The sequence below is a fragment of the Somniosus microcephalus genome, chromosome 10 (assembly GCF_052327205.1).
Source record: "Somniosus microcephalus isolate GS21.2 chromosome 10, FLI_Smic_1.0, whole genome shotgun sequence".
Classification (NCBI taxonomy): domain Eukaryota; kingdom Metazoa; phylum Chordata; class Chondrichthyes; order Squaliformes; family Somniosidae; genus Somniosus; species Somniosus microcephalus.
In genome coordinates, this window is record NC_140996.1 from 66,983,453 (window position 1) to 67,009,400 (window position 25,948).

A 25,948-nucleotide genomic window follows, 5' to 3' on the forward strand; every position below is an offset into this window, starting at 1 on the left:
CATTTAAATATTATAATGAGGTTACATGCCTCCAATTTAATCCCTATTTTAAATTTCACCCTGGCTGGCCGGGTTTCCCGGGCCTCGGGAAACCCGGTAGCTAAAGGGAGGCGAGGACTGCTGGATCCAGCAGGTAAGTGCCTTTCCAGTGCTTTTTCACTTACCTGCTGGCTCCAACTTACCTGCTTCCCCCCGCTCCCAACGAATGAAACCCCCCTACCCCCCGCCCGAGTCACGAACTCCCACCGTCCCGACCCGTCCCCTCCCGCCTCCAAATTCCCCCATCCCTTGGCCTTTCTAATCCCTCCCTGTCTCCGCTCCCCCCCACCCACCAACGACATGTCTCCGCCCCCCCAATCGCTCCACAGTCCCTGAACACCTTGGAGCTACCCGGCTGCTGATTGGTGTCGCAGGCTTTCTCGCCTGACAGCCAGTCAGTCTCTCAATTTAGCTGGCTGTGGCCAAGAAACGGTGACAAAAAATGTTAATCGGCCCTGCTGTTAAATTTGGCAGGGCGCGGCCACAAACAGTGCCTTCCCCCTTCCCCCACCGCTCCCTCCCAGCCTCCAAGTTAATCAAGTTAATATCAGAGCCAGGTCCATCCACACTGAAGAAGCTCAACACCATCCAGGACAATGCAGCCCGCTTGATTGGCACCCCATCCACCACCTTAAACATTCACTCCCTCCACCACCGGCACACCTTGGCTACAGTGTGTACCATCTACAAGATGCACTGCAGCAACTCGCCAAGGCTTCTTCAACAGCACCTTCCAAACCCACGACCTCTACCACCTAGAAGGACAAAGGCAGCAGGCGCATAGGAACACCATCACCTCCAAGTTCCCCTCCAATTCACACACCATGCTGACTTATATTGCCATTCCTTCATTGTCGCTGGGTCAAAATCCTGGAACTCCCTCCCTAACAGCACTATTGGAGGACCTTCACTACACAGACTGCAGCGGTTCAAGAAGGCGGCTCACCACCACTTTCTCAAGAACAATTAGGGATGGGCAATAAATGCTGGCCTTGCCAGCGATGCCCACATCGCAAGAATGAAAAAAAGTGTATTTTTTAAGGCAAGCAAAAGTATTCCCTACCACATGTAGTCTTGTCCTATCTACCTCCTCTGCTGTGTTGGGGTATTAGCTGAAGAAATTCTAAAGGAAATAGATCTCAGTTCCATTTTTTAGGATTGGATTTGTTGGCATTTTGATTCCTGCTGCTGGTATTCTATCCTTTTTTGCTATCTACCAGTTGTGAAGATAACTCTAGCCAAAATAGAATAGATTCATGACCAGCAGGCATGAATTCAGACATCCATGTCAGTACTAAACATGATATGAAAAGCAGTAGTTCAGTTCCCAGGCCAACATTCACTAATCTTGAGAAAGATTTATTTGGCAATATTTAGAGCCACAGTTTTCTCAAACATGACTTGTTGATGTGAAAGGTATTTTTTATGAATAATGCAATAGACTGTCTGACACAGTAAATTCACTGTGACACAACATTTGCACATTGAACTCCCCAGGTTCTGTTTTTGAAAGCTCTGAAGAAAAATAGGTATACCAGACTTCTCTTGCAAGCATTCAGCCTATATTAGAGATGTAATAAATATTTTGCGATTGGATTGGGTCAGGCTAATTAAAATGTTATTCTTGATAATTGTTAAGAAAAATAACTGGAGGTAAATGTTCTATTTCAGATTGGTTGCACAACATATTAGCAAGTTAAATTTAATAACATTATTTAACAATGTCTCCAGGATTGATTCATGCATGTGTTGGTCACTACCTTGAATCTTGAACACTACCTTGTCTGATTAGTTGTACAGGTTCTAAATTCCACAGGTGCATATTTGTAATAAAAATCATAACTTGATTTCTCGCTCCTTTTAACTACAGTGACTGTTTATTCATCTATTTTCTTACTATTTAGAATACTGTATTCCTGCTTATTTATGCCACAAGGGTTAGTGCCATAATTTTGTTCTTCCTTCCAGGACCTGCCGAATAACATGATCCATCAAGTGGCCATCAAATCCCTACCACAGGAATGGCTCTGGTGTGAAACCTGGTGCAATGATGAGTCCAAAAAGATAGCTAAAACTATAGACCTGGTGGGTAAAGTACCTAATGTCGTAAACTACGTTATCAAAATTAACATATCTGCTAACATCTTCTGAATGAGCACCACAAATATTACATAGGATATACGGCACAGAAACAGGCCATTCGGCCCAACCAGTCCATGCCGGCGTTTATACTCCACTCAAGCCTCTTCCTGCCTTTCCTCATCTAACTCTATCAGCATAACCCTCTATTCCCTTCTCCATCATATGCTTATCTAACCACCCCTTAAATGCATCTATACTATTCGCTTCAAGCAATCCCTGTGGTAGCGAGTTCCACATTCTGACCACTTTTTGGGTAAAGAAGTTTCTTCTGAATTCTCTATTTGATTTCTTGGTAACTATCTTATATTGATGGCCTCTAGTTTTGCTCTTCCCCACAAGTGGAAACATTCTCTCTGTATCTACTCCATCAAAACCTTTCATAATTTTAAAGACCTCAATTACGTCACCCCTCAGCCTTCTCTTTTCAAGAGAAAAGAGACCCAGCCTGTTCATCCTTTCCTGATATCATCCTTGTAAATCTTCTCTGCACCCTCTCCAGTGCCCCATATCCTTTTTATCATATGGCGACCAGAATTGTACGCAGTACTCCAGGTGTGGTCTAACCAAGGTTCGATACAAGTTTAGCATAACTTCACTACTTTTCAGTTCTATCCCTCTAGAAATAAACCCTAGTGCTTGGTTTGCTTTTTTTATGGCCTTGTTAACCTATGGCAACATTTAGTGATTTGTGTATTCATACTCCGAGATTCCTTTGCTCCTCTATCTACCCCATCCAGACTCCCACCCTCCAAGTAATAAGTGACCTCCCCATTCTTCGTACCAAAATGTGATACCTCACATTTATCTGTGTTGAAATTCATTTGCCAATTATATGCCCATTCTGCAAGTTTATTAATATCTTCCTGTAATCAGTATTGACTATCCCCCCTAATTTGGTGTCAGCGGCAAATTTAGAAATTGTGTTTTTGATTCCAAAGTCTAAACCATTAATATAAATTGTGAACAACAGTGGTCCCAGCACTGATCCTTGTGGAACACCACTTCCCACCTTCTGCTACTCTGAATAGCTACCCTTTACCTCTACTGTCTGCTTTCTGTCATGAAGTCAGCTAGTTATCCATTCTGCTACTTGTCCAATGACTCCGCATTCTCTGACCTTATCCATTGGTCTATTATGTGGTACCTTATCGAAGGCCTTTTGAAAATCTAGATAAATTACATCTACTGATTTACCCTTGTCTACTCTCTCTGTTACCTCTTCAAAAAATTCAATGAGGTTGGTGAAGCAAGACTTTTGAAATCCATGCTATTTATTATTGTATTTTTGGTTTCTAGATGTTCTTCTATTTTCTCCTTTAGTAGGGATTCCATTATTTTTCCTACCACCGATGTTAAGCTGACTGGTCAATAGTTCCCTGGACATGTTCTAGCTCCCTTCTTAAATATAGGTATTATGTTAGCTATCCACCAGTCCTCTGGCACTATACTTTGTTCTAACTAATTATTAAGTATGTGTAGTAATGCCTCTACAATCTCTTCCCTAGATTCTTTTAAAATGAGCGGATGTAATCCATCCGGACCAGGGGTTTTATCCTCTTTGAGTTTGATTAGTTTATTTAATATATCTCCTCTATTTATTTTAAATGCAGTTATCTCATTACTAATCTCATCATCCGATGTCATGTCCACCTGTTCTATCTCCCTGGTAAATACTGAAGCAAAGTAATTATTTGATATTGCTGCCATCTCCCTATCGCTGCCTGTGGTTTAATCCTGTCCATCCCTTAGTGGTCCTATTCCCATCCTGACCTTCCTTTTTTTTGTTCATGTGTCTGTAAAATATTTTACTATTTTGTTTTATGTTCCTTGCTAATTTAAATTCATAGTTCCGCTTTGTCTTCCTAATTTTTATTTTTACTTCTCTCCTAATCTCTTCGTATTCTCCCTTATCATGCTCTCCCCTGCTATCCCATGTACTTAATGTCTGCCTCTTTCCTTACCCTCAATTTTTCCCTTATGGCTTTATTCATCCATGGTGTCTCATTAGTGTTTAGCTTGTTCTTGTTTTTTAGCAGAATATATTTTTTCTGGGTTCTGTTGAATACGGTTTTAAATATTTCCCATTGCTGTTCTGCATCATTATTTGCCGATATTGTTGTCCATTTTATTTTCCCAAGTTCTTTTCTCAGCCCCTCAAAATCGGCTTTTCTCCAAATATTATGCTGGTCTTCACCATACTTATGTCCTTCTCAATTATTATCTTATGTTATATTATGGTCACTATTACCTAGATGTTCCCCTACTTTTACTTCTCTTATCTGCTCTGGTTCATTCCCCATGCTAGATCTAATAGCGAATCCTCCCTTGTTGGGCTTTTTACGTATTGGGTTAGAAAGGAGCCCTGTACATATTGTAGGAATTCCGTTCCCTTATCTCCTTTACCTACCTCTTCTGTCCAATTAATATTGGGGTAGTTGAAACCCTCCATGATTATTAATTTACGTTTTTTACTCATTTCCCTAATTTGTTTGCATATTTCTTCCTCCACCTCCCTTCCACTATTAGGTGGTCTGCAGACTAGCCCTATTAGTGTATTTGATCCTTTATTATCTTTTATCTCTATCCACATGGATTCTATTTCTGACTTGCTGATAGCTGCGTCACATTTTTCTACTGCCATTATGTTATTCCCTAATAAGTATAGCTACTCCACCTCCTATTTTTCCCTCTCTATCTTTTCTAAATATGTTATACCCTGCAATGTTTAATTCCCAGTCTTGATTTTTCTATAGCCACGTCTCAGTAATCCCTACTATGTCTGGTTCCTTGCAACGCATGATTGCCTCCAATTTCCCTGTTTTATTACAGACACTGTGTGCATTGCTGTACAGACAGCTTAACTCATTTTTAATAGCAGTTCCTCTCACTTTATTTTTAACCATCTTTTTAAACTCCTGTTCTATAACCCTATTTATTCCCTGGCCATGAATGTCCTCCCTTACTTTATTCTTTCCTATGCTCTCCTTACCTGTTTTTGTTTATATTTAGACTGGTTTCATTTCTTGTAGATCCCTCCCCCTGTCTTACTAGTTTAAAGCCTTTGCCACCTCCTTATTTACCCTTTCTGCGAAGGACGCGTTTCCCATCCTGGTTCAGGTGGAGCCCATCCCATCGGTACAGCTCCTTCCTGTCCCAGTACTGGTGCTAGTGTCTCATGAAAGGAAACCCCCCTTTCCCACACCAGCCCTTTACCCACATGTTAATTCTCCTGATCTGACTGCTTCTATGTGACCCTTCAAGTCCTGCTTTTTAATATAGCTCATAACTCCTGATACTCCCTCAGCAGGACCTCCTCCCTGTTCCTACCAATGTCGTTTATTCCGACATGGACCACAACAACTGGATTTACCCACTCCCTTTCCAAATTCTTCTCCAGCCATCACAGGATATCCCTTACTCTGGCATCGGGGAGGCAACACATCCAATTGGCTGACTCCAGCTCCTAGTTCTTATGTTCGGGATTCTCATTCTTGGCTGCAGAGGACGCTATCTATCTCCCTAATTACAAAATCCCCTATCACTATCACATTTCTATTCAGCTCTTCCCCCCCACACTCATTGGACAGCCTTCTGAGCCATGGTGTCTTGATCTGCATTGTGGCTGTCCTCCCCACAGTCTTTCTCCTTGTCCTCACAGGTAGTGAGTTCATCATACCTGTTGGACGAGACCAGTGTCTGTGGGACCTCCTTCTCAACCTCTCCCAAGTCCCCGCTACCTGGCTCCCTAACAGTCACTCCCTCCCTTTCTTGTACCTGTAATTTCCTCTGGGCTGTGACTGTATTTTGGATAAAACTATCCAGAATTTCCTCCCCCTTCCTTATGTTTCGGAGTGTCTCTAACTCGCACTCCAGCTCAATGACTCTGAGTCGAAGTGACTGAAGGCATTTCCTGCAGATGTGGGAATCCGGGACAGTCTTGCTGTCCACAAACTCCCACAGACAACAGTCCTGACACACAGCGTGCCCTGCCATCTCTAGACATTTTTATTTATTTGCTTATTTAATTAGTTAAAGTTGTTAATCAAATGATTATTTATAGTTACATTAATTAATTAGTTTATCTAGTTAAGTTATTATTTACTAACATAATAATTATAGTTCCCCAGCTCTTCGTTTAAACCACGAGCTGAGTGAAAGAAAAAAATGCTGTAATACTCACCAACCAATCACCTACCTGCTATCCTGTGATGTCACTCCTTGATGTTTTTTTTGCTCTCACTCTCTCCTCACAGCTGGTCTCGGGTCCCGTTCATCCTCACCACCGGTCCCGCGCTCGCCGCCGCTCCCACTCTCTCTGCCGGTCCCGCTCTCTCTGCCGCTCCCGCTCTCTCTGCCGGTCCCGCTCGCGCCGCCATTGGTAGGATGTGATTCGTGGTGTTCCCCAGGAATCTGTAATGGGGCCTCAGCTTTTCGCTATTTCTAAATGAAGGAATGGAGAGCCATCTATCTAAGTTTGCTGATGACACTAAGTTAGGTGGCAGAGTAAATAATGTAGATGGGAGCATAAAGTTACAAAGGGATATTGATAGATTAGATGAGTTGGCAAAACTGTGGCAAATGGAGTTTAATGTGGGAAAGTGTGATGTCATCCACATTAGGCCCCACCTGGAGAACTGCATTCAGTTCTGGGCACTGCATCTCAGGAAGGATATATTGGCCTTGGAGGGGGTACAGTGCAGATTCACCATAATGATACCAGGGCTAAAATGATTAAATTATGAGGATAGATTGCATAGACTAGGCTTGTAATTAAATGTCAGCAGTGGCTCAGTTGGTAGTACCTTCACCTCTGTGTTTGAAGATTGTTGGTTCAAGTCCTACTCCAGAGACTTGAGCACAGAAAATAGAGGCTGACATTTCAGTGCAGTACTGAGGGAGTGCGGCACTCTCAGAGGTGCCATCTTTCAGATGAGACGTTAAACCGAGGCCTCGTCTGCCCTCTCAGGTGGATGTAAAAGATGCTATGGCGCTATTTTGAAGAAGAGCAGGAGAGTTATTCCCAGTGTCCTCGCCAATATTGAACCCTCAACCAACATCACTAAAACTGGTCATTATCACATTGGGGTTTGTGCCGCGTTTCCTACATTACAAGTGACTACACTTCAAAAAATACTTCATTGACTGTAAAGCGCTTTGGGATGTCCGGTGGTCGTGAAAGGTGCAGTTTGGGATAAGAATAAAACAAAAAGGGTGACTCAACCGTGGCTAACAAGGGAAATTAGGGATAGCATAAGATCCAAGGAGAGGACATATAAATTGGCCAGAAAAAGCAGTAACCCTGAGGATTGGGAGCAGTTTAGGATTCAACAAAGGAGGACAAAGGGATTAATTAAGAAGGGGAAAATAGAATATGAAAGTAAGCTTGCAGGGAACATAAAAACTGACTGTAAGAGCTTTTATAGATATGTGAAGAGAAAAAGATTAGTGAAATCAAGTGTAGGTCCCTTGCAGTCAGAAGCAGGGGAAGTTATAATGGGGAACAAAGAAATGGCAGACCAATTAAATGCATATTTTGGTTCTGTCTTCACAAAGGAGGACACAAATAACCTCCCAGAGATGCTGGAGAGCATAGGGTCTGATGAGAGGGAGGAACTGAAAGAAATCAGTATTTGTAGGGAAATGGTGTTGGGGAAATTGACGAGATTGAAGGCCGATAAATCCCCAGGGCCTGATAATCTACATCCTAGGGTACTTAAGGAAGTGGCCCTAGAAATAGTAGATGCATTGCTGATCATCTTCCAAAATTCGCAGGAATCTGGAACTGTACCCATGGATTGGAGGGTAGCTAATGTTACCCCACTATTCAAAAAGGGTGGTAGAGAGAAAGCGGGGAATTACAGACCGGTAAGCCTGACATCGGTAGTGGGGAAAATGCTAGAGTCCATTATAAAGGATGTAATAGCTGAGCACTTGGAAAACAGTGACAGGATCGGACAAAGTCAACATGGATTTACAAAAGGTAAATCGTGCTTGACTAATCTACTGGAATTTTTTGAGGATGTAACTGGGAAAATAGATAAGGGAGAACCAGTAGATGTGGTGTATTTGGACTTTCAAAAGGCTTTCGATAAGGTCCCGCATAAGAGATTAGCATGTAAAGTTAAGGCACATTGGATTGGGGGCAAGGTATTGACTTGGATAGAGAACTGGTTGGCGGACAGAAAGCAGAGAGTTGGAATTAATGCGTCTTTTTCCGAGTGGCAGGCAGTGACTAGTGGGGTACCGCAGGGATCGGTCCTTGGACCCCAGCTATTCACAATATACATTAATGATCTAGATAAGGGAACTCGATGTAATATCTCCAAGTTTGCAGACGACACAAAGCTGGGTGGGCGTGTGTGCTGCGAGGAGGATACCGAGAAACTCCAGGATGATTTGGACAGGTTGGGTGATTGGGCAGAAGCGTGGCAGATGCAATATAACGTGGATAAATGCGAGGTTATCCACTTTGGTGTCAAAAACAGAAAGGCAGACTATTATCTGAATGGCAATAGATTGGGAGTAGGGGAAGTGCAACGAGACCTGGGTGTCCTTGTGCACCAGTCGCTGAAGGTAAGCATGCAGGTGCAGCAGGTGGTGAAGAAGGCAAATGGTATGTTGGCCTTCGTAGCAAAAGGGTTTGAGTACAGGAGCAAGGATGTCCTGCTGCAGTTGTACAGGGCCTTGGTGAGACCACACCTTGAGTACTGTGTACAGTTTTGGTCACCTTATCTGAGGAAGGATGTTCTTGCCATGGAAGGATTTCAGTGAAGATTCACAAGGCTGATCCCTGGGGTGGCAGGAATGACGTATGAGGAGAGATTGGGTCGATTGGGCTTATACTCGCCGGAGTTTAGAAGAATGAGAGGGGATCTCATCGAAACTTATAAAATTCTGACAGGTCTGGACAAACTAGATGCAGGTAGAATGTTCCCGATGGTCGGAGAGACCAGAACCAGGGGTCATAGTCTAAGGATAAGGGGTAAGCCATTTAGGTCAGAGATGAGGAAGTATTTCTTCACCCAGAGAGTGGTGAACCTGTGGAATTCTCTACCACAGAAGGCGGTTGAGGCCAAGTCTTTAAATATATTCAAGAAGGAGTTAGATATATTTCTTAGAGCTAAAGGTATCAAGGGATATGGGGAGAAGGCAGGTATGGGGTACTGAGTTTGGATGATCAGCCATGATCTCATCGAATGGCGGAGCAGGCTCGAGGGGCCGAATGGCCTACTCCTGCTCCTATCTTCTATGTTTCTATATAAATGCAAGTCTCTGGGGGGGAAAATTGGGTTGGTTTGCGCCTGTCGTTAGCGCCCCCGGCGGGGCACTAACAGTACGCGAATCCCCTAGCACCCGGGCTCGGTGCCACTAACGCGTCCCACGAAATTCAGCAGGAGGTTAGCAGCGGCAGTAGCCGGTAGCGCTGCCAGCGATGACATCATTGCTGTGTGCAGCGCCCCAGCCGCAAACTTCCCTTGTGCCCTCTGACCTATCGCCAGACGCTATGTCCGATGGGGGGGCGTTTTTGCAGCGGTGGTGGCGCTACTTAAAGGGCAGGTGTCGGGCGGCCATTTGTTTTCTGGCCGACTACCAGCACCTGCCCACTTTCCCTTTTTTATGTGGGGTGCCAGCCACGATTGCTCAGCCCAGCACTCCTCTTGAGTTTTCATGGCACCCCGCTTCCCGGTGGTCCAGCAGCACTAGGCCCCTCCCCTTTAATCAGGGGAGGAGTCCTGCTATGATGCGGTGCTATGTGCCACCATGCTTGGCGCTGTTGCACGTTGTGCCGCGAACTTCAGTAGTAGCGCCCCAAGAAGGAGTTGGAGCTCTTCCAGTAGCGCCCCACCTCCTGCTTGAGGCACTACTACTGAATTTACGGCAGAGGGGTGCTAACTTTTTCGGGGCGCTAACATTTTTGTATTCCCTTGAGTACAGAAGATTAAGGCGTAATCTAATTGAGGTGTTTAAGGTGATTAAAGGATTTGAGAGGGTAGATGGAAACTATTTCCTCTAGTGGGAGAGTCCTGAACAAGGGGACATAACCTTAACAAGGCCATTCAGGGGTGATTTCAGGAAGCACTTCTTCACACAAAGGGTAGTGGAATTCTGGAAATCTCTTCCCCCAAAAAGCTGTTGAGGCTAGTTCACTTGAAAATGTCAAAACTAAGATTGACAGGTTTTTGTTAGGCAAGGGTATTAAGGGTTACAGAACCAAGACAGGTAGATGGAGTTAAGATACAGTTTAGCCATTATCTAATTGAATGGCGGAACAGGCTCGTGGGGCTGAATGGCCTACTCCTGTTCCTATGTAGCTCAAGGGCATGAATAGGTAATGTTTACATAATTCATTCTATATTCATAGATCTATGCTTATGAAAATATTCTGTGGCCAGTCATTATAATTTCCCACAAGACGTCCTGGTGTGTACTGATGCATTGTTCAACAGAATGTTTTTTTCTCCCACATTTCTTTGTGTTGCAGCTTCTAGGGGTCAATTTTAACCCTAAGTAAGTTTCAGAATGAGGGGTGGGGGCACAGCAAATGTGAAACGCACTCACTGGCCTAAGTTTCAAGCCCAGGGTATTTTAACTGCTGGGCCCCAATTAAATATCGCCCATCCATTTCCTGCCCAGAACGGACAGGAAGAGCATGCAAAGCGGCTGCGGGCATGAAAAGATCGGGCGGCCTTTTTCCTGCCACCCCTCACTTCTAATACCAAATGTGAGAAGCTCATGGATTCTTCATCACCAAATATCTGTTGAGCACTGCCTGCAGGAGGAACTCCAAAGCTGCATCCTCGGTGGTGGTCTTCATCTTGGTTTTGCTGCAGGTATTTCTACTCCTCAGCAGCATAGCTTTAAGGCAACTTAGCATCCTTTTAAGAGTTGCTGGTTTAAGACAATGCACCCCTATCCTTCAGGCACTGTTAATGGGAGTAAATTTAATTTTTTAGTCATATTGTTCCGAAATACCAATCACAGTGTTCAAAATCAACAATAGCAGTTACCATGGAAACGGTCATGTGGTTATGAAAGACTAATGAGCCATTAATGAATATATGGAAAATTGCCAAATGCATATCGCCTTTCTTTACCAGCATTGGTGCAGAGCATTGGCAGTCAAGGATGAAACAATCAGGTCAGACTTGGTTAACCAGCAACCAGAGAGATTATTAGAAAGCAATATAAACAGATGGTCAAATGAGCACTGCTAAACAAAATTGCTCAAAAGGGAGACACACTATTTTTTTAACCAACATATATAGTAGGGCAGCCAGTCATGGAATCAAAAGGATTCTGTAAGGCTATGACAATCAAATCTACTGAGCAGCAGCACCATAACATAATAGCATAATCTTCCAAAACTCTCTTGAGTCAGGAATTTTCCCCTTGGATTGGAAAATTGGCAATGTCACTCCATTATTTAAGAAGGGTGGGAGAGATTAACCAGGAAATTATAGACCTATTAGTCTAACGTCTGTTGTGGGTAAGTTACCAGAATCTATTAGGGACAGAGTGACTGAACACTCGGACAAATATGAACTGATCAGAGAGAGCCAGCATGGATTTGTAATGGGTAAATCATGTCTAACTTACCTAGTTGAATTTTTTAAGGAGGTGGTAGATAAGGAAGTGTCTATGGATGTTATTTATATGGACTCCAGAAGGCATTCAATAAGGTTCCACACAAGAGACTGTTAGGAAATATGGACGCACATGGCATTGGAGGCAATGGGCAGGATTTTCATTGGGCTGTGAAGTCGGGATTGGAGGCGTGCGGGGGGGTTAAAGTCCCGAAATCAGGGGTCCCGACCCCATCCCGCACCCAAATCCGCCTCCATGTCAGTTTCAAAAGAGGCAGGCACCCGTCCCGCACTGGAACCCGCCTACCCGAGGCGGGAAGGGATTAGTGTCAATTAACTGCCTGTTAACAGGTAGTTAACAGGCAGTTTTTAGCCTAATCCCTATTTTTAAGGTTGAAGTGTGGGATTCCTGATGGCTCCAAACCACGCCAAGTTAGAGGAGGCGGGCCGTCGGGTTGAAGGACTTGGAGGGGTCGAGATGTCGGTGTTCAGGTGAGTGATGTGTGCATGAGTGCAAAGGTAAGTGTGTTTGGTGTGTCTAAAGTGATTAAATAAGTTTTACATACCTTTTCTTACCTTTTCAGCCTTCCCTCCTTTAGGTCTCGGGAGTCTCTCATCTCATCGGCACAGAAAGCAGAATGGCTGCGAACTGTCAAAAGTGACAGTCTGCAGCTTTCTGTGCAGGAAAGATTTCTAACTGAGTCTGTGGAGAAGGACTCATGTTAGAAGTAAGACTGTCAGGGGTCGATTTTAACTCAGGTGCGGGCAATTGTCAGGTTCTCCGAATTTCGTGATTCCCACACGAATCTAAATGGATGTGTGAGATTGATGCAATTTTAACTCAATTGGCCAATTGATTTCCAACGTGTGGGAAGCCTTTGCAAGTGGGTTTTTCATGACTGCAAGTCCCCTCCGATGACATCATCATTGCTGCTGCATTTAAGGTCCACAGCAAGCCTTGCTTCCTCTGCAGGCTTCCAAGCTTTCCCCTTATGATGGCCAGCGGGAGGGCAAGAGCTGTGCCTAAATTTGATGAGGCATCACTGCAGGCATTGTTGGATGGGGCTAGGGCCCACAGCAAGGTCCTGTTCCCTTCTTCAGGGCGGAAGAGGCCTCCCAGTCAAACCAAGGCTGTGTGGCTACAGGTAGCTGGGGAAGTCAACTACTTGGGGCTCACACGGCGCACCTGAATGCAGTGCAGGAAAAGATTCCATGACCTTCATCGCACTGGAAAAGTAAGTATGAAGTTTCCATCACCCTCAATCTGATCCCCATTGCCTTTCCTCATCAGCACTCAGCTTTAGCAATCTCTTCCTCCACATCCCACTTGACACTCACATCCATGCACCCTTAGCCATTCCCTCTCTCTCTATGCTCACATTCACCTAACTATTTGACCATGCAGCCCTCACACTCCCTCTCACTCTGATGCTTTGAACACAACTGACAACACACAGGGAGGGCCCTTGGTCTTGTAACCTCACTCCATCTTTGTCTCCTTCTAAGTATCTATGCTATGCAATCTCTACACTCACTCCTTCATTCTCACTCAACCTCAACTTGTCTCCCTCATTGCAGGAGAAGAGAGCTCACAACAGGAGAGAGCGAGCCAGGACAGGAGGAGGGCCACCCTCATTAGCCCAGCTCACCCCCTGGGAGGAAGCCGTCCTGAAGATTGTCAGGCTGATACAGATGCGGAAGTTGGGGAAGGACAGACAGGTGCATCCCCGCAACTGGTGACAGAATAGTTTTCCATCTCTCTCATTGACATTGCATGAGTCGCTGATAATGATTCTAAAGCTACATCATATGGACTTATGATCATCTGCAGAATGCAATGTGCATGTATTCTTGGCATCACATCTCTGACTTTTTCCTTGACTCCCCCACAGGACCATCGAGAGCCCCCGTCCCCACTGTGCAGGAGGAGGAGCCTGAGATTCCAGACTCCTCAGAGGAATCTGCAACCTCTGAGGGCGCAGCGTCAGCAGAAATAAGCGCACCCAGCACCAGCGCAGACACTCACACCTCGGGGGGACCTTCGGGACATAGAGTAGTGTTGTCACCTGGTGTATCACAGCTCACAAGTGAGCATCAGCAGATTGTGGAGACGGGGACAGCGGTGTAGAGCCCTCGTTGGAGGGCGCAGGACTCTGCCAGCTCGGCTCAGCTGCATGTCGACCCTCTGCCTCTGGGTCCATCCATAAGATCAGAGGTGATGGAACTCCATGCACAGATGCAGGAGTCTCTGGCAGGTTTTGTCTCCAGGGGTCGCTGCGAGTGTGGAGCGAATGGAGGAGTCCATAGCGAACATGAGCAGAGCCTTTGTGGAGTCAGTGGTGCATGAACGCATCAACACGGAAAGGATGGCTACCTACGTGGAAATGATTGCTGCCTCCATGGTAAGGCTGGCTACAGTAGAGGAGAGGAAGGCTACGGCCATGGAGGAGGTTAGTCGCCAGGGTATGGAAAACATGGTGAGTGTTCAGAATAGAATGACATCTCTTGAGGAACGATGGACATCTATTGAACAGAGAAACCAGACCTTCATGGAAGTCCTTCTGAGTAGGACTGCCATTGCAGATACGGGTCCCCATGGCCCCCCTGATGTGCAGCAAGGTGCTCTCAAGCCACTTGCAGGTGCGGAGGGGGAGCTGACCCATGAGAGGGAGGTTGGTGGCAGGCCTCAAGGAATTAGGGGTTCCTCTCCAAGCGCTCACACTTCCATGCCACTGCAGAGCCCTCGGTCAGAGCCCCGCCGGAGTCCACACCCAAGTGAGATAGACGTCTCAACCCCTGCACAGCCGCAGGAGCAGCAGACTGCTGACGAGCCCTCACAGGCTCGCCACCCCAGAGGACGCCCGGCAAAGGTGTCGAGGTAGGAGCAGCAGGAAAGTGAGCAAGGGGCCTCCACATCTGCTGAAGCCACAGGGGAACCACTACGTAGGAGCACGCGTAAGAGGAAGATAAAGCACAAGTAGTCACGAGGGTAGTCACTTGGGTGAAATGTCGTGTATATTGTAAAAATGCCATCAGTTGGTTCTTGTGCATAAAAATTCTGATGGCAACTGTTGCAGTTCTGGCGTGTGTCATTTCGCGAAAGGGGCTTTCACATTGAGGGCTTAGGATTACTTGCAGTTGTCAGGATGCTGGTCAAATAGCTAGGAATCTGCAGGGTTTGGCCATTGTCGATGCTCAGGTCAGAAGCTGCGAGGCAAAAGAGTTTGATTTACTATGCTAAGCAAATCTGGCCAGGATGAGTGCGTTCCTTGCAACCCAGGCAGCAATGTTCTCGCGTAATGCTGCTGCTGGTTGATGGGCCTCTGCAGGATGCTCGTTTTCGCCCTCCTCCTCCTCATCATCATCATCATCTGAGGAGGCTATGTGAGGAGCCACTTGGTCCTCAGGAATCTGCAAGCCACGACGCTGTGCCATGTTGTGAAGTGCACAGCAAACCACGACGATTCTGGAGACCCTGGCTGCTGAGTACTGTAGGGCTCCACCTGATCTATCCAGGCATCTGAAGCCCATCTTCAGCAAGCCGATGGTTTGCTCGATTATGGACCTGGTGGAAATGTGGCTGGAGTTGTAGCGCTCCTCAGCTTCGCTGGCTGGCCTCCTCAACGGCGTCATTAGCCAAGTCCTCAGGGGATAGCCCTTGTCTCCAAGTAGCCATCCATGAAGTTGGTCTGGCAGCTTGAATAGCGGAGGCACACTAGACTGGCGCAGTATGAAGGAGTCATGGCAACTGCCAGGGTACTTGGCACAAACATGCAAAATCTCCTTCTTGTGGTCACACACCAGCTGAACCCTTGCGGTTGACAAAAATACCTGGATTGCGATGGGGTGCCCTAAGGACCACATGTGCAGTCAATGACGCCCTGCACCCTTGGAAAGTCTGCCAGATGAGCTAATCCAACCGCTCGCGCTGTCACATTTGCGTGATCTCTGGTGAAATGGATGTGATTGTGCGCGAGGGCAAGAGGGCATCGGTTACCTGCGTGATGCAAGTGTGTGCGGCCGACTGGGAGATGCCGCTGATGTCTGCTGATGATCCCTGGAATGAGCCTGAGGCAAAAATGTTGAGTGCGGTGGTGACTTTGATGGCCACTGATAAGGAGTGTCCACCTGGCCCTCTGGGCAGCAGGTCTCGCTGTATCATTGCGCAGATGTCAGTCACTACCTGTCGCGAATGTCGGAGCCGCCTTTGGCACTGCTGCTCAGTCATGTTGAGGTAGCTGACCCTGTGTCTGTAGACCCTGTTTGGGGGGTATCTCCTGCGCTGACGGGCTTCTATGCGTTGGCCCCTTCTGGCCTGTGCTGCCTCCGGTGGGTGAGCAGCAGCCTGTCACTCCTGCTGCTGCTGCTGTTGCTGGTGCTGTTGTTGTTCCTGGTTCTGCTGCTGCCGCGCCTGGTGCTCGAGCTCCTCTAATGCCAAGAAGGGAAGGAGAAAAAAGGCTTCCCATGCTTCTGGCATATGCCTCCGCTGAGGAACCGCTGAGTGAGAGTAGCGAGAGGGATTTCCCAGGAGTTCACACTGGAGATGTGTGTGAGGCTCCAACCTTCCACAGGTGTGGTTAAGCCTGGTAAAAGTTGCCCCAGGCCTGAAACAACAAAGTCCTGCCACCTGCAAATGATGACTGATGAAATCTCCTCTTTAATGGTTGACCTGCAGCTGATAGCCAGCAAGCCAAGAGTGCTCACGCCAGGTTTCACAGGCGTGATCCCCACCAGGCGTGTTTTACGTGGGAAAAGGGTTAAAAATGCAAGGGCCTATTAAAATGGGATTATAAAGGCCAATTATTGCTGATTAAGGGCCTTAAAGACCAGTCCCGCCTGTTGGAGGCGGGACTGATTCCGGACCATCAGACACGCCTGGGTTAAAATGGCTCGGGGTCGGGAACCAGGCGGAGTGTCCCGCCCGCCAGTTTTAGCGATTTTAACCCCCCGCATGCCTCAAATCCCGCCTCACAGCTCAGTTAAAATCGACCCCTCAGTGTTTTGACAGCTTCAAACAGCTGTGAAACACTGATATTTCATCTGTTAAAACTTCTTGACAGATTAAATTTCAGTCTGTGACATCACCTGTTGCCGGGTGGCCCTTAATTGGCCTGCTGAGCCCGCTGGGCGGGCTCAACAAGGTCAATCAAGTTAAAATCGCGTGGATTGGCCACATCTCGATGGAGGCGGGACTACAACCCCGAAAGTTGTAGTCCCGCCTCCAACCCGACTCCTGAATGAAAATCCTGTCCAATGTCTTGACATGGGTAGGGAATTGGTTAGGAGGTAGTAGACAGAGAGTAGGCACTATGGGTCTGCACTCCAATTGACAGGATGTGACTAGTGGTGTCCCCCCAGGGATCTGTACTGGGGCCCCAGCTTTTCACTATGACTGGAATTTTCTTTACCTGGGTGGGTGCGGTGTGGTGGCCAGCGTGGCGGGTCGCAAGCCCCTTGCTGGCTCTATCCTGCTCCACAGAACGACTTTACGTTTATGGGGCCTATTAAGCCCGCCCTGCGCGTTACCTGGCCCAATTAAAAGGTGCGGGTCTGGTGACGTCATCGATGATGTGTTTTCAGCCGGGATATTTAAAGGAGCATTTGAAGGTTCATCTAGGAGTGTGCAGTCACTGCAATTCACAATTCCACTGCTGCACACCACCAGAGATGACTGCACAGAGGCAGAGGGCTGCACCCAGGTTCTCCGATGACTCCCTCCATATACTTGTGGAGGGAGTCAGAGCATGCAGGGATGGTGGGAGGAAAAGACCTCCCTAGCAGAGCAAAGGAGCCTGGCTCCAAATAGTAGAGAAGATGAACAGCAGGGATGTCGTCAGGAAGACCTGGATGCAATTCCGGAAATGTTTCAATGATCTCATTAGATCAGGAATGGTGAGTCCAAAGCCACACTCACCTTCATCTTACTGTGCCTTTAATCACATCCCCATCACTCTGCCTTCCAAACCCTACTGCTGCACATCCTTACACCAACATACCTTGCACCTTCACCCATCCCTCTCTATCTACATTATCACATCCCCATCTTACTAGCCATCCCTCACACTCACCCTCATCTTAATGCAATCATACCAACTAACAACATACAAGGAGGTCACTTGGAATTGCCACCCCACTCCATCGTAGTCACCTCTACAGGTGCAACCCGTCCATTCCTTACAAGCATTCCATCACTCTAACTCAACCTTCTCTTCTTTCCCTCCTTGCAGGAAAAGAGAACCCACAAGAAGAGGGAGAGAACTGGCGGTGGAACGCCATCATTGGTCACCCTGACCAAGCAGTGGAGGCTGCCTTAGAGCTGGCAGGAGTCGCCGAGCACCTGGAGGTGGGAGATGGAGAGAGGAGGACATCTCAGAAACCTGGTGACAGAATTACATATCATACAGCTGCATGGCATACATCAGTCACTCATATGTGGACTGATGTCAGCAGCCATTGAATGGTCATTATGTGCTTAATGGTAGCTGTACCCAATCTACATATGACATATCTAACTCCTCTCATTACTCTCCCACAGGTTCATCAACAGCCCCTACCACTGTCCAGGAGCAAGAGGAAGACGACTCATCTGAGGAGCCTCCAGCCTCTGAGGGTGCATCATCACCAGAGAGAAGTGCACCCAGCACCAGCACAGAAACACGCACCTCGGTGGATTCCTCGCGACTTAGAATAGTGTTGTCACCTGGTGTGTCTCAAATCACAACCGAGCAAGAGCAGATGGTGCGGACAGGAACAGCAGTGGAGAGTCCTTGCCAGAGGGCACAGGACTCTCCTAGCTCTGCTCAGCTGCATGCAGATGTTGCACCTCGGGGGCTATCCAGAAAAAGGACGATCCTGGAGCAGGAGGCTCTGACAGGTTTTGTGAACGCGATGGCTGCCAGTGTACAGAGAATGGAGGAGTCCAACTCCAACATGAACACCACCGTATCACAGGCGATGGCGACTGTATGCTCTTCCATGGATAGGATGGCCACCTGCATGGAGCAGCTAATGCGCCACTCAGAGGAGCACATGGTCTCTATGCCGAATAGATGGCTATCTATGGAGGATGGTTGGGTATCTATGGAGAATAGATGGCAGAGGCTCATAGACCCAAGGAGGGATGTCAGTGTAGACGTGGGTCCTCATGGCCCCACTGATATGCAGCAAGGCGCTCTCCTGCTCCTTGCTAGCGGGGAAGTGCGGGTGGCCCATGAGAGGGATGATGGTGAGAGGGTACATGGAAGTGGGGGCTCCACTCAAAGCGCTCACACTTCTCCCCCATTTCCACTGGCTCAGTCAGAGCCTCAGATGCCTACCCAGACAGCAATGGCTGAGTCTGCCCCTGCACAGTCGCAGGAGGAGCAGACTTTGGCAGGGCCGTCAAAGGCTCCAAAACCCAGAGGACGACCGCCAAAAGTGTCTAAGCAGTTGCAGCAGGGAAGTGAGGAGGCTGCCTCTACCTCTGCTGAAACCACATGGGTAGCACCATGTAGAAGCTCGCGTAAGAGAAAGATGCCACACAAGTAGATTCACAAGGGTAGCCACTTGGGTGTTTTATTCAATGTTAATGTGAAGTTTCAGTTAATTTAATGTGAACCATAAATTACTTCTTTTCAAAACTTTCCGGTCTTGGACAAAGTTGGCAGTGGCTTCGTTAATTGGAGTGAAGGGTCAGACATAATGTTCCCGCCAGCAATGGTGGGGACTGTGTAGGGATGCTTTATGGTGTGGCTGTGGGTTGTTGTCAACCTGTTGAAGCATGTGGCAGCCATATGGGGGTACTGCATAAAGTTAAGTAAATCCAGACATGATGAGGCCATCCCTGGCCTCCCAGGCAGCAATGTGCTTGTGTGCTGGTGGGATCTGGTTCCTCCAGCTCCTGCTCCTCCTCGCCTTCCGCCTGATGCTCCTCCTCCTGCTCTTCCTCCTCCTCCTCCTCTGAAGAGGCTGTGTACTCAGTGTCTTGCTCCTCATGCAGCGCTAATCCTCGCTGCTGCGCTATGTTGTGCAGAATGCAACAGATCATGCAATTCTGGAGACCCTGGCTGGTGCGTGCTGAAGGGCTCCTTCAGATCTGCCAAGGCATCTGAATCATATTTTCTATATCTGGTGGAGATGTGGCTTTCAGTATGGGTGTCAGCGGGCACGATCAGTGGTGGGTCGTGTGGGAAAGTGGATTTTTTTGACAGCGGGTCAGTGCTGAGCAGACCTGACACACAGTGGCGGGGGAGGCAATTCAGATCATTATGACCTTGTTAACAGAGGATTAACAACTATTTTGAGCTCAGCTTCTGAATTTACCAGGTCGCCCATGGGGTCCACACTGCTCGGGGATCACATCTGGTAAGCTAGGCGGGTGTTGAATGGCCATGGAATCATCTGATTACTTGACAGCTGGAAATGTGCTATAAAAGCTCCCATCTCATAGCTGTTTACTTTCCAAGCTCAGAAGCTGTTGCTTACTGCATTTGGCAGACAGATTGAGCTTTATGCAGGTTGCAAGTGTTTGGAGCAAACTCTCTATCCAGTTCCACCTCATTGGAACAACCTCTCTCACCATTGACAGATTGCTTCTGTCATCTCAAGTTCACCTGCCATCTATTCCATCAGAATGGGTACAGGCATCATCGACTGAACACATGTGGCCATCAGGGCACCCCATCATAACCCAGCAGTCTTTGTCAAATGCAAGGGCCTCCACTCCCTCAATGTGCAGCTCGTCTGCAACCATAGGAAGATCATCATGCATGTGTATGCCAAGTTCCCTGGCAGCTCCCATGACTCATCCTGCACCAGTCCACCATCCCTCAGCTCTTCGCTCCTCCAAACAAATTTACCGGCTGGCTGCTTGGAGATAAGGGCTATCCACTGAAGATGTGACTCATGACAGCTTTGAGGAGGCCAAGAAATGAGTCTGAGGAACATTATAATCAAAGCCACATCTCCACCAGAAGTGTCATAAAGCAGCAAATAGGGTTGCTCAAAATGCGCTTCAGATGCCTGGACAGATCTGGAGGAGCCCTTTAGTACGCACCAGCCAGAGTCTCCAGAATCGTCGTGGTCTGCTGCGCCCTGCATAGCGCAGCAGCGAGGATTAGCGCTGCAGGAGGAACAAGGCTCAGAGCGCACAGCCTCTTCGGACGAGGAGGAGGAGCAGCATGAGGTGGAAGATGAGGACTAGGATGACCTGGAGGAGCCGGCGGTCCAGATTCCACCAGTACGCGACCACAATGCTGCCCGTGAGGCCAGAGATGGCCTCTTCATGGCCAGATTTATGCAGCACAGCCATATGGCTGGCACCACCCCACAGCAACACCATAAAGCATCCCTACAATGACCAGTCCATTCTTTTCACAGTCACCACCATTGCTGGAGCTTAAGGTAGCCCTGGCCGTTTAGTCTGCCTCTTCCAATTGTGCACACAAATTTGTCAAGGATTGCAAAGTTTTCAAAATAAATGATTTAATACAAAAGATGAATTGATCATAAACTTTACAATAACATTTAAGAAAATACCCAAGTGACTACCCTTGTGACCCTACTTGCGTGGCATCAGTCTTTTCCATGTGATTCTACGTGGCTTCAGCAGAGGTAGAGGCAGCCTCCTCACTTCCCTGCTGTGCCTGCTTAGATGCCTTTGGCAATCGTCCTCTGGGTTTTGGAGCCCGTGAGGGCCCCACCAAAGTCTGCTCCTCCTGTGACCGTGCAGGGGCAGACTCGGCCATTGCTGTCCAGGGAGGCATCTGGGGCTCTGACTGAGGGGTTGGCAATGGGGGAGAAGTGTGAGTGCTTTAAGAGGAGCCCCCACTTCCATGTCCCCTCCCACCATCATCCATTTCATGGGCCACCCGCACTTCCCTGCTAGCAAGGAGCTGGAGAGCTCCTTCTATTTTGCATTGAGACCATGTGCTCGTGCGACTGGCGCATTAGGTCCTCCATGCAGGTGGCCATCCTATTCATGGAGGAACCTACAGCCACGATTGCCTGCACCACGGTGGTGCTCATGTTGGAGAAGGATTTCTCGATTCTCTGAACACACGTACTCACCAGTCAGAGCCTCCTGCACTTGTTCCTGCAGCTCCAGGATCGCTCTCTTTCTGGATGGCCCCCGAGGCTCAGCGTCTGCATGCAGCTGAACAGAGCTGGGAGAGTCCTGCACCCTCCGACAAGGACTCTCCACTGCTGACCCTGTCTCCACCATCTGCTCTTGCTCACATGTGCTGTGTGAGACACCAGTACTCTTATCTCGCGACAGCCCCACTGAGGTGTGCGTCTCTGCACTGGTGCTGGGTTGCCTTGTCTCAGGTGATGCTGTGCCCTCAGAGGCGGGAGGATCCTCTGTGGAGTTGTCTCACTCTTCCTCCTGGACAGTGGGGGGGGGGGCACTTGATGGACCTGTGGGAGAGTAAAGAGATCAGTTAGATATATCTTATGTAGATTGTATACAGATACCATTATGCACATGATGAGCATTCAATATCTCTTGACATCAGCCCCCATATGAGTGACTGATGAATGCCATGTAGCTGTATGGAAACTGATTCTGTCACCAGGTTGGTCTGACAAGCCCCTCTCTCTGTCCCCCACTTCCGGCTGGTCGACCGCTCCAGTAATCTCCAGGGCAGACTCCTCTGCACTGGTGAGGATTGCTAGCGATTGAGGGCCTCCTCCGGTTCTCTCCCTCTTATTGTGGGCTCTCTTTTCCTGCAAGGAGGGAAAGAAGAGAAGGTTGAGTGAGAGTGATGGAATGAGTGTAAGGAATGGATGGGTTAGATACTTAGAGGGAGACCATAATAGAGTGGGTGGCAATACCAAGTGGCCTCCTTGTGTGTTGTTAGTTGGTATAATTGCATTAGGATGAGGGTGAGTGTGAGGGGTGGTTAGTAAGATGGGGATGCAATAATGTAGATAGGAAGAGAGGGATGGGTGAAGGTGCAAGGGATGTTGGGGTGAGTAAGGATGTGCAGGAGTAGGGTTGGGAAGGCAGAGTGATGGGGATGTGATGAGAGGCATAGCAGCATGAAGGTAAGTGTGGCTTAATACTCATTTTTCCTGATCTTAGAAGATCATTGAAGCGCTTGCGGCACTGCACCCAGGTCCTCATCAGCACAGACCTGCTTGTCACCTCCTTCGCTATCTGCAACCAGGCTGCCTTGGTCTCCTGGGGAGGTCTCTTGCGGCCACTGGCAGGGAAGAGAAGCTCCCTGCATGCTCTGACTCCCTTCACAAGCACATGGAGGGAGTCATCACAGAATCGCGGAGCAACCCTCTGCCTCTGTGAATTCATCTTACAGCCAAAGAAGCACTATCAGCAGGCTCAGCTGTCCTAAATGAAAAGTGAAATTAAATGGGGCCATGGCCCCCTTAAATATACCAGACCCGCACCTTTTAATTGGGCCAGGTAACGTGCTGGGCGGGCTTAACAAGCCCCATTATGGAAAAATCTTTCTTGCAGCAGCATGAAGGCAGCAACAGGCTCGCGGCCCGCCACGGACCCACCCAGGTTGGGGAAATCGCAGCCTATACCTTTCCTCGGCCTCAGTACTTGGCCTCCTCAACGTGGCTCCTGACACCCTTACCAGTGGATAGCCCTTGTTTCCAAGCAGCCAGCTGGAAAGTATGTTTGAAGGTGCGAAGAGCTGAGGGAGGGTGGACTGGCGCAGGATGAAAAAGTCATGACAGCTGCCAGTGAATTTGGCACACACATGCATGATGATCTTCCTATGATTGCAGACGAGCTGCACATTGAGGGAGTGGAAGCCCTTGTGGTTGGCAAAGACTCCTGGGTGATGATGGGGTGCCCTGATGGCCACATGTGTGCAGTTGATGACGCCCTGCACCCGTGGGAAGCCAGCCACAGTGGCAAAGCTGAGCCCCCGCTCAGTAACACTCGCCTCATCAGTGGTAAAGTTAATATAATTGGCTGACTTGTCAAAGAGGGCATCGGTGACCAGTGTGATGCATCTGTGGGCGGCCAACTGCGAGATCCTGCAAATGTCTGCTGCAGATCCCTGGAAGGAGCCTGAGGCGAAGAAGTTGAGGGCGCTGGTGACTTTGACAGCTACTGGTCAGGTGTGTCCACCCTCTCCTCTGGGCTGCAGGTCTTGCTCCAGCTGATGCCCTCTGTCCTGTGGAGCATCAGGTGGTTGAGGAGAAGCTTGGTGGTGTTGTTGGTGCTGCTGGTGTGCCTGGTGCTGCTGATGTTGGGGCTTATCTTGGTCAAATTCTAAGGAACAAGGTGAGACAGTATAAATGGCACCATGCTGATGGAAGAGATGGCAGGTCAAGTAGAGTTGACAGAAGCAATCTGTCAATGGTGAGAGAGGTTCTTCCAATGAGGTGAGACTGGATGGAGACTTTGCTGGAAAGACTTGCAGCCTGCAGAAAACTCAATCTGTGCTGGGAATGTAGTCAGCAGCAGCTTCTGCCTGAGGAAAGTGTATCCGTTGTCAGGTGGGAGCTTTTAAACAGCATTTGATGCTGTCAAGTAATCAGCTGGAGCAATGGCCACGGAACTCCCACCTCAGGTTGACAGACGTGGTTCCTGAGCTGCGTGAATTCTGTGGCCATACAGGGAAATTTAAGATGTAGGGGGGAAAAGGTTCCTAAGTGCCTGTAAACAGGATTATAATGATTTTAATGCCTGCCTCTGCCGGTCGGGTCGCTGCCGCACCGGAAAACATGCCCAAGAGAAAGGCGCATGGGGGCGGGATGATGGCGGGTTCCTGACCCGCTCCCACTTTTTTCAAATTTCCCACCCGACCCGCCTCCATTCCCGCCCTCACGGACCCCAGAAAATTGCGGCCTATATTTCTAAATGACTTGGATGGAGGAACAGAGAGCCATATGTCCTAGTTTGCTGACAACAGTAAGTTAGGTGGTAGGTGGGATCAGAACCATAAATTGCAAAGGGTCATTGAAAGATTAAGTGAGTGGGCAGATGGAATTCGATTTGGGGAAGTGTGAGGTCATCCACTTTGGAATGAAGAAAGATAGTTCAGAGTATTTTCTAAATGGTGAGAAACTAGGAACTGTGGAAGAGCAGAGAGAGTTAGGGTTCATGTACAAAAATCACTAAAGACTAGTAGATAAGTACAAAGAATAATTTAAAAAGGCTAATAGGATGCTTGCCTTCCTCTCAAGGGGGCTGGAATACAAACAGATGGACATTATGCAACAGTTGTATAAATCTTGAAGGGACCTTGGCATGCATGTCGAGGGACCTTGGAGTGCATGCCCACAGATCCCTGAAGGTAGCAGGAGAGGTTAAGCAGGCTGGTTAAGCAGGCATACAGGATACTTTCCTTTATTAGCCAAGGCATAGAATATAAGAGCAAGGAGGTTATGCTTGAACTGTATAAAACACTAGTTAGGCCACAGCTAGAACTGCATACAGTTCTTGTCACCACATTACAGGAAAGATGTGATTTCACGATACAGAGGAGATTTATGAGGATGTTGCCAGTACTGGAGAATTTTAGCTATGAGGAGAGATTGGATAGACAGGGTGCAGCACAGATTCACCAGAATGATACCGGGGCTAAAAGGAAAGGTAGCATAGACTAGGCTTCTATTCCTTCAAGTATGGAAGATTAAAGGGTAATCTAATTGAGGTGTTTAAGATAATTAAAGGATTTGATAGGGTAGGGAGAAACTATTTTCTCTGATGGGAAAGTCCAAAACTAGGGGGCATAACCTTAAAATTAGAGCTAGGCCATTTAGGGGTGATGTCAGGAAGCACTTCTTCACACAAAGAGTAGTTGAAATCTGGAACTCGTTCCCTCAAAAAGCTGTTGAGGCTAGGTCAATTGAATATTTCAAAACTGAGATTGCTAAATTTTTGTTAGGCAAGGGGATTAAGGGTTACGGAACCAAGGTAGGTAAATGGAGTAAGGATACAGACCTGCCATGATCTAATTGAATGATGGAACAAGCTGAAGGGGCAGAATGGCCTATTGCTGTTTCTAGGTTCCTATTAGCAGCTTTCATACAGAACTATAAACTGCTGTTTTGCTGACCATTTAATTTTGATTTTCAAATGCTTCTAAATTCCAAGTTGATTTATTAATGCCAGTACCACTCAATTAAGATATATATTTTCTCAGCCGTTGCTCCTCTTTTCTAATGCAGTTGTTACCAATGTTTCCTGTAAGCTGTGCTTTGTTCTGCACGGCCTGTTTCTT

The 25,948-nt window shown here is 47.7% G+C and overlaps 1 protein-coding gene across 1 annotated transcript in view; it reads left to right on the plus strand.

The window, feature by feature from the left end:
- LOC147111533 (UDP-glucose:glycoprotein glucosyltransferase 1-like) overlaps positions 1-25,948 on the plus strand; it is a 680,288-nt gene that overhangs the window by 630,490 nt on the left and 23,850 nt on the right. The window contains exon 30 of the mRNA XM_085999896.1: positions 2,008-2,124. Coding sequence (XP_085856022.1) covers positions 2,008-2,124 — 117 coding nt within the window. The remainder of the gene's footprint in view (positions 1-2,007; positions 2,125-25,948) is intronic.